Source organism: Bos javanicus, chromosome 15, assembly GCF_032452875.1.
Source record: "Bos javanicus breed banteng chromosome 15, ARS-OSU_banteng_1.0, whole genome shotgun sequence".
Taxonomy (NCBI): domain Eukaryota; kingdom Metazoa; phylum Chordata; class Mammalia; order Artiodactyla; family Bovidae; genus Bos; species Bos javanicus.
Window position 1 is genome coordinate 48,583,032 of NC_083882.1, and position 12,972 is coordinate 48,596,003.

The 12,972-nt window shown below is 41.1% G+C and overlaps 1 protein-coding gene across 1 annotated transcript; it reads right to left on the reverse strand.

Annotated features, from left to right (window-relative positions):
- Positions 1–6,304: 6,304 nt before the first annotated feature.
- On the reverse strand, positions 6,305–7,718 carry LOC133261288 (olfactory receptor 51B6-like). Its single transcript, XM_061439791.1, is given in 2 exon segments — positions 6,305–6,519; positions 6,522–7,718. Coding segments are annotated over 2 exon segments (924 nt in total). The 5' UTR covers positions 7,231–7,718.
- Positions 7,719–12,972: the final 5,254 nt, after the last annotated feature.

A 12,972-nucleotide genomic window follows, 5' to 3' on the forward strand; every position in this document is an offset into this window, starting at 1 on the left:
GGGTTGCTATGTCCTAAATACCTACCTTTAAAAACTTCATCCTCCCTATATGTCTAATTCTAGATCCTGATCATATAGCTGTATATAGATATAGATATAGATATCCAAATATTCTAGCACAGTTTCTACTTCAAAGTCACTTAACAAATGTTGATAAATGAGTGTCTGTATAATCCGGTCAACATAACTGCCATATGACCTAGGTTTCTTGGAAGTCTATATGTTACATATGTGAGGGCCACAAGAAAGACAGATGTTTTTGAGAAGACAAAGAAAAAAAAAAAAGTTTTTCTTCCAACATCCTCAGAAGAGAGTTCCTCTGATTCCTCATGAAAATGTGCAAATTCAACATTCTACTCTCAGGAACACTTGGGCCTACAGAAGAAAGCCACCACTAGATCTGCAGTCTTGGTTCTTCCTGTTTCTAAGATTAACAGCTTAAATCACTCAGTGTCTGGGAACCTCAGAAACCTTCTCATAGGGGCTTCCCTAGTAGTCCAATGGATGAGACCCTGTGCTCTCAATGCAAAGGAACCAGGTTCAATCCCAGATGAGGGTACTAGATCCCACATGCTGCAAATGAGACTTAATATGCTGCAACTAAAGATCCCACATGCCCCAAGAAAGATTGAAGATCCCATGTGGTGCAACTTAGACCTAGGGCAGCCAAATAAATAAATAAACATTTTTTTAAATACAAAAAATCTTCTGATAAATTGAGCTAAAACATCCACCAGGTCCTATTTTCTCACAGCATCATTGTAAGAATAGAATGCAAGTCTTTCCTTTAAAATATCTCACTTACTATCAAGAATTGTGCTTATAATCAAGTTTTGAAAAAGTCTTGGCTTTCTTTGACAGATCAGACCAGGTGTCTCTTCATCCTGAATATCAAATAATCCCATTTTCACAAAATTTCTAGTAATAGTAATAACTAAAACATCTATAACATTTACTATGAGCCAGGAACGATTAGGTGCATTACATGTACTAGTGCATTTAATCCAACACATCAAAGAGACCAAACAGATTAAGTGATTTGCTGGAGTACACAACCAGAAAGTGAAAAGTGACATTCTAAACCATACATCTGATTTCAAAACTATTGCACTAGCTTAGTCAATCCTCAAGGAAATCAGTCCTGAATATTCATTGGAAGAACTGAAACTGAAGCTGAAGCTCCAGTACTTTGGCCACCTGATGTGACGAGCCAACTCATTAGAAAAGACCCTGATGATGGGAAAGATCGAAGGCAGGAGAAGAAGGGGATGATAGATGACAAGATGGTTGAATGGCATCATCAATTCATTGAACATGAGTCTGAGCAAACTTCGGGAGATGGTGAAGAACAAGGAAGCCTGGCGTGTTGCAGTCCATGGAGTCGCAAAGAGTCGGACAAGACTGAGTGACTGAACGACAACAAATGTATATGCTCAGTTGCTCAGTCATGTCCGAATCTTCATGCCCCATGGACTGTAGCCCACCAGGTGCCTCTCTCCATGAAATTTTCCAGGCCAGAATATTAGAGTGGGGTGCCATTTCCTACTCCAGGGGATCTTCTCAACCCAGGGATCAAACCCAAGTCTCTTGTGTCTCCTACATTGGCAGGCAGATTCTTTACCATTAGCATCACTTGGGAAGCATATGCATGAAGAACCATGAAAGGATAAATTTTCAATAACCAGAGAGGTCGTAACTGGACTGGGGCTTTCCAGATGGCACTAGTGTTAAAGAAGTCACCTGCCAACGCAGGAGACATAACAGACTTGGATTTGATTCCTAGGTCGGGAAGATCCCCTGGAGGAGGGTATGGTAACCCACTCCAGTATTCTTGCTTGGAGAATCCCGTGGACAGAGGATCCTGGTGGGCTACAGTCCATAGGGTCACAAAGAGTGGGATACGACTGAGGCAACTTAGCACTCACACACATATAACTGGATTATCCATTCTGAGCTATATTAATGCTTGAAGATGCACCAAATCTGAGCAAGCTGGGGACTCCACAGAAGCAAAGAGCCAAGTGAAGCTTGGGTTACTTATAAGGTATAATTGGAAATGGGAGTAGTTTTGCTTTGGTAGAAGTAAAACTTTGAAGAATGTCTGACTCTTTACTAACTGCTGAGTCAGGACTGGCAAATGCTTTATCTTGATCGGATATGAGACATGAGACAATGAGAAGAGATACAGGAATAATGCTTAAGGAAAAGAATACATTAGAAAAGTCCATTCACAATTTCTGCACTGCAAATAGATTCATCTGTGCCATTTTTTAGATTCTACATTATATGCATTAATGTGTGATATTTGTTTTCCTTTTTCTGACTTACTTAGCTATGTATGGCAGACTCTAGGTGCATCTACATCTCTACAAATGACCCAATTTCATTTCTTCTTATGGTTGAATAATATTCCATTGTATATATGTACTACATCTTCTTTCTCGAGGAGTGGGGAAGGGGAAGTAAGATGAATTGGGAGGATAGCACTGACATATATATGCTATCATGTGTAAAAGAAAAGAGCTAGTGGGACCTGCTGTATAGCACAGGGAGCTCAGCTTCCTAGATGGATGAAGTGGGGAGGCGGGTGTATGAGAGGGAGATCCAAGCAGGAGGGATGTATATCCCCTCCTGCTTGGATCTCCCTCTCATAGTACAGCAGAAACTAACACAACACTGCAAACTATACTCCAATAAAAAATTATGGTAACACTGAAAACTGTATCGATACAATGTAAAAGGACAGACAGTATTAAAAAAAGAATACATCTGAACGTGTATATTTTGCTAGTGTCTCTGTTGTGATGAACCAGGGAATCAGAAACATGGTTTTTCATTTTAACTTCAAAAACCTCTGTTTAAAGTGGCTTTATTTCAGTTAAAAGTGAAATGACTAAAACCCAGTGGTTAAAGGACTTTGGAAGTTCACATGGCAGTGTTCATCATAGCTTCTCTTCCATCTGAACCACACTGAGACCTCAGAGACTATTCTTTCCCCCTTTCCTAGAGTCTTTCCTTCTGGGTCATTCACTGTAGGGGGAGGGGGAGTATTTGCAAAGCATGGGAGGGGAGTGGTTAGAGACCATAAGGTCTGTGCCTAAGAGATTAGACCCCCAAGTGCTGGAAGGAGCTAGAAGTTTGGGCCTGTGTCGCTTGGCTCAGATAACAGCTCCACCTCAACCCTCCTAAACTTGCATGCACAGGAACTCCTTTTGGGACTGGATAGGGGTTAGTCACCGGTGAAGTGTTGTTTTCTTGAATTTAAAATTTTATTCCAGAGATTTCAAGTCCCAGAGGAACACCCTGCTTCCTTTCTCCCTTTAGCATCCTACTGACAGACAGACCTTCCCCTAGACTCCTTTCTGAGCCTCACTTCAGTTTTCTAGCTGTTTCTCCTTTGTCTTCTATACTCCTTTTGCTCATTTTCTTTTCCCTTTATTCCACTGACCATTTAACTGACCACCTAAGGCCTGTTCGGAGAAGGCACTGGCACCCCACTCCAGTACTCTTGCCTGGAAAATCCCATGGACGGTGGAGCCTGGTAGGCTGCAGTCCATGGGGCCACTAAGAGCGACTTCACTATCACTTTTCACTTTCATGCATTGGAGAAGGAAATGGCAACCCACTCCAGTGTTCTTGCCTGGAGAATCCCAGGGACAGGGGAGACTGGTGGGCTGCTGTCTATGGGGTCGCATAGAGTTGGACATGACTGAAGTGATTTAGCAGCAAGGCCTGTTCTGGTTTCTTTACTCACTGCTTATCTTTCCCACTGGGGCTCATCTCTAAGGCATCTCAACTTTAGCATCAGCACAAAGCTGGACAAGCAATGTATGTCCCTAAGGAGTTCTTGAGTTATCAACTGCTCCATGGTCATGCTTCCCCACAAGGTGGTAGATTGATTCTAAGCGTCCCTCTAACTAGCTCCTTGCAGTGCTTCAGTTTGTATGTTAACCAGAGCAGAGGATGGTGCTGGTACTCCGCTCTCCATTCTGCATTCATGCCTCCTATGGCCACCTTCAGACTGCTCAGATTCCCCCAGAGAGGCAGGCAGAGGTCCTCTATGAATGGTTAGGGACATAAACTTCATCCTGTCGACAAGTCAACAGACATCGAGCACCTATATGGTGAAACAAGTAGATCTCTGCACCCATCTATAGAGGGCTTAACTGGATTAAATTATATATTCTGTCTAGGTGGTCTCAAGCCACATTATCATTCTGAAGCTGTGTCCTTGAGGCAGCTTCTAGTAGAGTGCACAGTCCAAGTACAGGGAAAAGGAGCCTCTGATTGCCCAGGTCTGGCTCACCAGTCAACTGGTGGTCACTTCCACTCTTCCAAAATCCTTGTATTTCACTGTCTATCTTTTGTTCACAAGAACATATTTTTGGTTCACTTTAAAACTTGTCATTTTAGTCATAGGTCCTGGCTCTTCAACTGGTCATAGAATCATGAACCTACTCTCCTTAAGCCTAGACTGAGAAAAAAATCAACTTTGATCGATATTTGGAGCTAGAAAAGGTCATTTTTTTTTCTACTTATCAGCATTGCCTCCATCCTCTCTATTTCTCCCCACTTTACACATATAACCAGCTCTATCTCCAGTCAAGTAATGTTGTTGGTAAAAATAATAATAGAATTATGTATCTGTTATATAAGTTATATAATCTGTTATATTATTTATATATATGTACATACAGGGGTAAGTCAGTAGGTAAAGAATCCACCTGTAATGCCGGATATTGTCTGCAAAGTGAGAGACCTGGGTTCGATCCCTGAGTCAGGAAAGTCCCCTGGAGAAGGAAATGGCTACTCAATCCAGTATTTTTCCCTAACCCTCCGTCTAGTCAAGGCTATGGTTTTTCCAGTGGTCATGTATGGATGTGAGAGTTGGACTGTGAAGAAAGCTGAGCACCAAAGAATTGATGCTTTTGAACTGTGGTGTTGGAGAAGACTCTTGAGAGTCCCTTGGACTGCAAGGAGATCCAACCAGTCCATTCTGAAGGAGATCAGCCCTGGGATTTCTTTGGAAGGAATGATGCCAAAGCTGAAACTCTAGTACTTTGGCCACCTCATGTGAAGAGTTGACTCATTGGAAAAGACTCTGATGCTGGGAGGGATTAGGGGCAGGAGGAGAAGGGGATGACAGAGGATGAGATGGCTGGATGGCATCACTGACTTGATGGATGTGAGTCTGAGTGAACTCCTGGAGTTGATGATGGACAGGGAGGCCTGGCGTGCTGCGATTCATGGGGTCGCAAAGAGTCGGACATGACTGAGCGACTGAACTGAACTGAACTGAACTGAACTAACCCTAACCCTCGCAGAAAGCAATGGCACCCCACTCCAGTACTTTTGCCTGGAGAATCCCATAAATGGACGAGTCTGGTGGGCTGCAGTCCATGGGGTCCCTAGAGTTGGACACGACTAAGTGACTTCACTTTCACTTTTCACTTTCCTGCATTGGAGAAGGAAATGGCAACCCACTCCAGTGTTCTTGCCTGGAGAATCCCAGGGACGGGGGAACCTGGTGGGCTGCTGTCTATGGGGTTGCACAGAGTGGGACATGACTGAAGCGACTTAGCAGCAGCAGCAGCAACCCTAACCCTAATTTTTCTGTGGAAATCCCATGGGGAGAGAGCCTGATGGACTACAGTCCATAGGGTGGCAGGAGTCTGGCACAACTTAGTGAATAAACCACCACTACCACATATATTAACAGTGATAATAATAATATTTAATAAATGTTTATTAAAATTTTAACTGAACAGACTTAGATATAATTAGATACACTTTCCCTAGAGTTGTCATTTTAAACTGAGGAGAGTAAGTCTCATTGCTTCACTTAGTGCAATTTTCTAGAAACTAGTTCCATAAAAAAAAATTTTCAGCAACTAGTTCCACATAAGAAAAAATACTGGATACATGTCTGGAGTTGAGTGAGTTTTTCCTAAATATATCAAAGCCTATACATGCAAAACATATTGAAAAACAATGAGCTTTGATTTAAATGCTGGTGGCCCATACTGTAAATCCAAGAATCATATATTGGGTGCCATAGGTTCACTCAACAGAATGAGCTATCTGGGAAAACAGCAAAGAGCAGTTGGACAATTGAGATATATGTTTAGTATGTATGTATTATATAATATGCAACTCAGCTACAAATGGGCAGTGTGATTATGATCCTCTAAATAGCAGAGAGGTTGGTTTATATTAACTTGGTTTTGTTTAGTTGCTCCCATTAACAAAGCTGTCAGCTTGCCGAGGTTCCCTGAATTATTCTTCAGAGAACAATGAGTCAAAGTTATGCTCTAGAATGAAACAGAGAGTAAAAGTGAATTATACCAGTCTGGATCTGCTTGGTTTTAATGCTGTAGGTGACAGGATTCATAAAAGGTGGGAAAAGGAAGTAGATATGGCTCATCATGATGTGGACCATATGAGGAGCATGTCTTCCAAACCTATGAATAAATGTCAGACCAACGACAGTGACATAGAATACCAGGATGCAGCAGATGCGTTGAGGTCCTTGGCCCTTCCTTCTCCAGAAACAATGCCCACGACAGTCTTGAGGATCAAAATGGAGGAGAAAAAGATGACAAGGAAGTCCAACAAGACCATTGAAAATACAACCACAACAGGATAGAGACAATTGAAGATGACATTGGCACATGGTAAATTGATGACATCTTGGTGTAGACAGAAAGCATGAGAGAGTATGTGGGATCAACAATAGGGGAACCAGGGAAGGAGAAGAATTATTGGTGTAATTGACGGACCGGCCCTTGTCAATACCTCCATCCCAATCTTTATTACCCCACTGTTGGTCAGGATGGAAGTATATCTCAAGGGGTTGCAGATGGCAGTGAAGCCGTCGTAGGCCACGGCAAGCAAAACACCAGACTCTATGATAGAAAGAGTATGAATAAAGTAGGCCTGGGAGAAGCAGGCCCTGTGGCTAATCTCTCTATGGTTCAACCACAGGATGCCCCAAACTGTGAGCATCATGGTCAGTGTCACTCCAAGGTTGGTGGCTGCCAACATAGCTAAGAAACAGTACATGGGCTCATGGAGGTTATGGTAATCCCTAGTGAGAAAGAGAAGGGTTCCACTACCAAGAAGTATGGAGACATAAACCATCAACAAAGGAATGGAGATCCAGTGATGTGCCTTCTCCATACCTGGGAAGCCAGTTAGCAGAAACCGAGAAGCAGTGGTGTTGAGCACCATCCTCCCCCATGAAGTCCACTTCCTACCTGCTCAGAGCCTCGCCTCCAGCCTCTTCCACATTCACTTTGCCCTATAGGCTAGTGATAGCAGCCTTCTTCTCGGCAGTAAAATGCACCATGATGTCAAGTTTTGGAACTTACAGGTGATTACAGAAGCATCAGAAGCAAGTCTGTGCTGCTGCTGGATGCTGTGGCCTTTTATTCTTTACTGCTGAAATTCTGCTTCCTTGCTCCCCCTTGTCTTAGAAGTCATTGGCCAAGGTTAGGCTGTGTCCCTCAGGGGTGGAGTCAGGTCAGCTGATGGTCAGCAAGGAAGATGTATTTTGAGTGTGTGATAACATGTTGGTTCCTGAGACATCCTTCCTTTGTTAGGTCCTCCTCCATCCTCAACACTATTTTCCACTCATTCCCCATTTTTACCCTCTGCTCTTCCCATGTTTTCCTCCACAATGGCACCCATCTCTCCCATTCTCCCTCACCCAGAATGGCCCATGGAGTGCAGCTAAGCACCAGACAAGGAAGGAGTTCTATTCAAACCATTTTAGTATTGGTTAAAGATAGTGAGATGGTGACAAAGACAAAAACATGCTCAAGATAGAAAATCTTACTGTAGACAAGAAACTCAATCAGTTCTAGCTCTCTTGAGGAGTGGATTATAGCCAAGATCTGGATTTTAGTTTTCCAGGGATGAAAAAAACAAAACAATACACACATATATGGTTACTTCAGGAAGCTGAATGGAAATGCAAGGGATCTACAGTAGAGCTAAGAGCTCTATCACAAATTAAAATATCCAAAGGTTATTTCATAGAGAGAACCGGCAGAATAAGCTTGCATCTTGTGCTTCCAGGGAACTCTGTCCATTTTTATGTGACAACAAGGGAAACTGTCTACTCTGGAGACGTTGCCCTGAGTGTTCTTCTTGATTTTCTCTACTTATTTATATAAGCGAGGCAGATAAGAAGTCTGAAATTATTTAAAACCATGACTTGTGATCACACTGAGGAATACATGAATTGATAAGAGAGGCTAGTAGTTGAAGTATGTTTAATGTTTGTTTAAGCCATCAGTGATGGAGACTTCAAAATTCTCTAGTGCCTTGTTTTGTTTTGAATTTTGATGGCCCTGTTGTCTGTAGGCTTCCCTAAGAACACATCATCATGAAATAAAGTATGCAACTTTTTCAACTGCAATCCACTGTTATTATACTAGAGTCCTGTTGATATGGTAAGGAATGGTGGAGGAGAAGCAGCCTATAATTGTATAATCAAAAAATCAGCCTTTAGTGGATCAGTTTTCCTGAGCTGTGACCTTCACAAGTATTTCTTAGCTCCCTGCTGCCCCCACTTAAGAAAAATAAGATTCCCTGGGCTAGACTACATAATCTAGGATGACACAATTTGAGCTTAAGAGAGCAGATATTTTATCACTAAAGTAGAAGACCAGTGAATGGACAAGAAACGTCTGGCTACACTGTGAAGAAATAGCCCTTGTGTGAATAAGAACATCTGTTTTTCTATATTTGGTTTGTAGGTGTTCTGCAAATTCTACATTTCTATATTTAGTTTCTATAGTTCTATATTTAGTTTCAGGTGTTCAGCAAATTGATTCAGTTATACAGTAAGCCCCCTATATATGAATGTTCAAGTTGCAAACTTTCAAAGATGTGAATTTGTGTTCCATTGACTTCAGGTGTGAGTGAAATTGCAGCTTGCTCTCCATCTCCTATTGCTGATGATCCTCAGCTCTACCATCTCCCACCTCTTCTCCGTCCTCCAGGCAGTAACTCTTCTTGCCTGTTCACGTGATGCCAGCCCCTGTACGCCAGCTGCTGTGCTGTACTACTATAGTTTTCAAGATAGTATACTTTAAGATAAAAAATCTTTTCTTATTTTTTTGTATATGTTTTTTTATGTTATTTGTGTAAACACGTTATGTACTGTAGTATATGTCTACTTATATTAGCTGATTATGTCAGTTGACTGAGTGCATGCTCAGTCATGTCCAACTCTTTGTGACCCTATGGACTGTAAGCTGCCAGGTTCCTCTGTCCATGAGATTTTCCAGGCAAGAATACTGGAGTGGGTTGCCATTTCCTTCTCCAGGAATCTTCTGAACCCAGGGACTAAACCCATGTCTCCTGCATCTCCTGCATTGCAGGTGAATTCTTTACTGCTTGAGCCAGCAGGGAAGCCTCAGTAGTTGGGTAACTAGGCTTACTTTGTTGGACCTAGGAACAAATTGGACTCACACATGCTCTCAGAATTGAACTCATTCATATGTATGGAACTTAATGTTTATATATATATATATTTTTTCAAATTGTTTTCCCTTGTAGTCTACTACAAAATACTGAGTATAGTTCCCTGAGCTATACAGTAAGTTTATCTATTTAATATATAGTAGTGTGTTTATGCTCTGAGAAGGCAATGGCAACCCACTCCCATACTCTTGCCTGGAAAATTCCATGTACGGAGGAGCCTGGTAGGCTGCAGTCCATGGGATCGCTAAAAGTTGGACACAGTTGAGCAACTTCACTTTCACTTTTCACTTGCATGCATTGGAGAAGGAAATGGCAACCCACTCCAGTGTTCTTGCCAGGAGAATCCCAGGGGCGAGGGAGCCTGGTGGGCTGCCGTCTCTGGGGTCGCACAGAGTCGGACATGACTGAAGTGACTTAGCAGCAGCAGCAGCAGTGTGTTTATGCTAATCCCAACCTTCTAATTTATCCCTCCCCAACCTTTCCCCTTTGATAACCATAAGTTTATTATATCTATGTGTCTATTACTGTTTTGCATATAAGCTCATTTGTATCATCTTTTGGGGGGCTTTCCTGGTGGCTCAGTAGTAAAGAATCCACCTGCCAGTGCAGGAGACATGAGTGGATCGGGAAGATCCCCTGAAGAAGGAGATGACTACCCACTCTAGTGTTCTTGCCTGGGAAATCCCATGGACAGAGGAGCCTGGCGAGCTACAGTCTGGGATTGCAAAAGAATCGGACAATTTAGTGAATAAACAACAATACACACACACACACACACACACACGCACACACACACACATCTTCTTTATCCATTCATCTGTTGATAGACATTTAGATTGCTTACATGTCTTGTCTATTGTAAATAGTGCTACTTCAAACATAAGAGTGCATGTATCTTTTTGAATTATGTTTGATATATTAATCAGTAGACTTAGGGCTCTTGGTTTCCAAGGCAAATTTCTATAGATACACATTATGAGGACAGTGACTCTTTCCTTAGACCTTGAGTATGAGGATCAGACATTGTCAAAGTCTAGGGAGTTAGAACCAGGCCCCATTAGACTAAAAGTTTGGGAAACAAATCCCACCTGCAGCAGACAGTATGAGTACGTCCCATTCTCTTTCCAGAGTATGGACACCAGTCTTCTCTTAATTTCAGAATGTAGAGTTGGGCCCTCTTCTTCTCCCTCATACACACTTCAGGTACATCCTTCTCTAGAAATGTCTTGGGGAACAGACCTGGCTTCCCTCCAGGGATCGGGCCCATCTCTTGCCTTCTTATTACTAAACGTTGTTGAGAAAGGTTCTAGGAAAGGTTATAGGGTTGAAAGACAGCATGTCTGTAGCTTAGTACAAGGTTGATGAATTCTGATTCTGAAGTCAGGTAGCCTGAATAGAGTTTCATTTTTACTTAGGTGCTTGTTCATTCAAACTCAATTATCTCAGCTGCCCATTTTTAAATATTTCACTTATTTCTCCTGTGAAATACCACATAATTGTCTCCTTCTCCCAGAAGAAAAACCCAAAGTTTAGAGAGATAAGTGATGGGATTATCCATGATACATCAGAAAGATTAAATGGTCAGAAAAAACTAAGATTATTCATTTATTGGCTATAAATTAAAATTAATAAAATAAAAATGTTATTTCTAAAGGTATTTAAATAAAAAGAACATTTTAAAAGAAATTCCAAAATTTGATAAAGACTAGCTCTTGCCTCTTAGGGAATTTTATAGCACTTGTACTTTGGTAAACTCTTTGCAGGATGCTAAGAAATATAAGATGCTTATATTTCCTTACTTTTTAGCAAGGAAAAGTAAAATATTTTATTAAAACTTTCTAGCTAACTATGACATATATACTAATCCTGTAGGTCAAATTATGTATTATCTTTAGGTGTTATTAGTATGGAGAATTATAGAAATTATAAATTTTAATAGATAAAAATAGATATTTGATTCCATTATATTTGTTCATAGTATTAGCTGAGGAAAAAAAATACTGCAGAACTTATTCTTCATCACAAATGTTTCTTTTTTATTTTCAATTTTAAAATCAGAAAATTATAAACACAGTTTATAAGCCACTGAAGATACAAAAAAACTGCTTAGTATTCTTGATTAGAGAGGCTATAACTTGATCTGCTTTCATAATCTGAATTTATCTTGTTATAGTAGAAATACATAGGATCAAAGTTCCTATTAAGTGATGCATTAGCCTAGAATAAATTGGGTACCAATAGGAGAAGGAAATGGCAACCCACTCCATTGTTCTTGCCTGGAGAATCCCAGGGAACGGGAAGCCTGGTGGGCTGCCGTCTATGGGGTTGCATAGAGTCGGACATGACTGAAGTGACTTAGCAGCAGTAGCAGCAGCAGTAGCTGGAAATTCTAATGGCTACCAGGCAGCAGGCCAATGTATATCTTCTGTTATAGTAATAATTGTGATGAAGGAGAGAATAGGCCCAACTACTAGCCAGGCAACAATCCTGCTTTTTAAACACAAGACCTCTGCATCAGCTCCCACAAAGATTGAGGGTGACTCTGAACCCCAGCTGGGTCCATTCCTAGAGGGATTTCTTTATGTTAGTGGTGGACAGCACAGGCATCGATGGTTTGATGGACCTCTGGGAGCACTGTGACTAAGGCAGAGCCAGAGATGCCTGTGTATGTTACTTAAGCAAGAGGAAACTTCACTAGGAAGAGGGAATGGAAAGCCAGAACCAGCAAGTTATTGCACACTTGTCTACGCAATGAACTTTGAAGGTAAAGAGCTGGAATCTGACAACTTAGAAAAATCACAAACTTCTCATTTTCCCATTTTATAATGTTACTTTCTTGGCTCCACTGATTTTTTTTGACCTTATAAAAAATTGCCTTCATTTACATTTATGATTAAATTTTTGAGAAATTCCAGGGTTTTTATGTCCAATTTAAATATTATTACCTAATGTATTTGATGAACTAAGCAACTCTGAATAGTTAGAAGGAATGAGACTATCACTGGAGCCAATGAATTGTAGCTTTCTAGGCTCCTCTGTCCATGTAATTCTCCAGGCAAGAATAATGGAGTGAGTAGCCATTCCCACTCTTCAGGAGATTTTCCCAACCCAGAAATCATACCCTGATCTCCTGCATTGCAGGCAGATTCTTTACCATCTGACCCACAAAGGAAGCCCTCATTGGAGCCAGTACTTGCTAATCTTCCTTCTTGCTACTGCACTAACATAACTCATTGGTCCATATCTCATGGATATTACTCAAGGTTTTAGCCAAGTAGTAATTTTCCAGCTTTGTTCAAATTTATTGATAGTAGCTCTAAAACATACATAAAAATCAATATTTAAATTTCTACCTAGAGTTGATTCATATGGAATTCTTCTAGGTATAAGGTTTAGAATTCTGTGTCCTAAGATTGGGAAGTCCTTGACTTGGTGACTTTGAATTCTAAAAGATTAATGACTAAAGTTTATTCCTAGTCA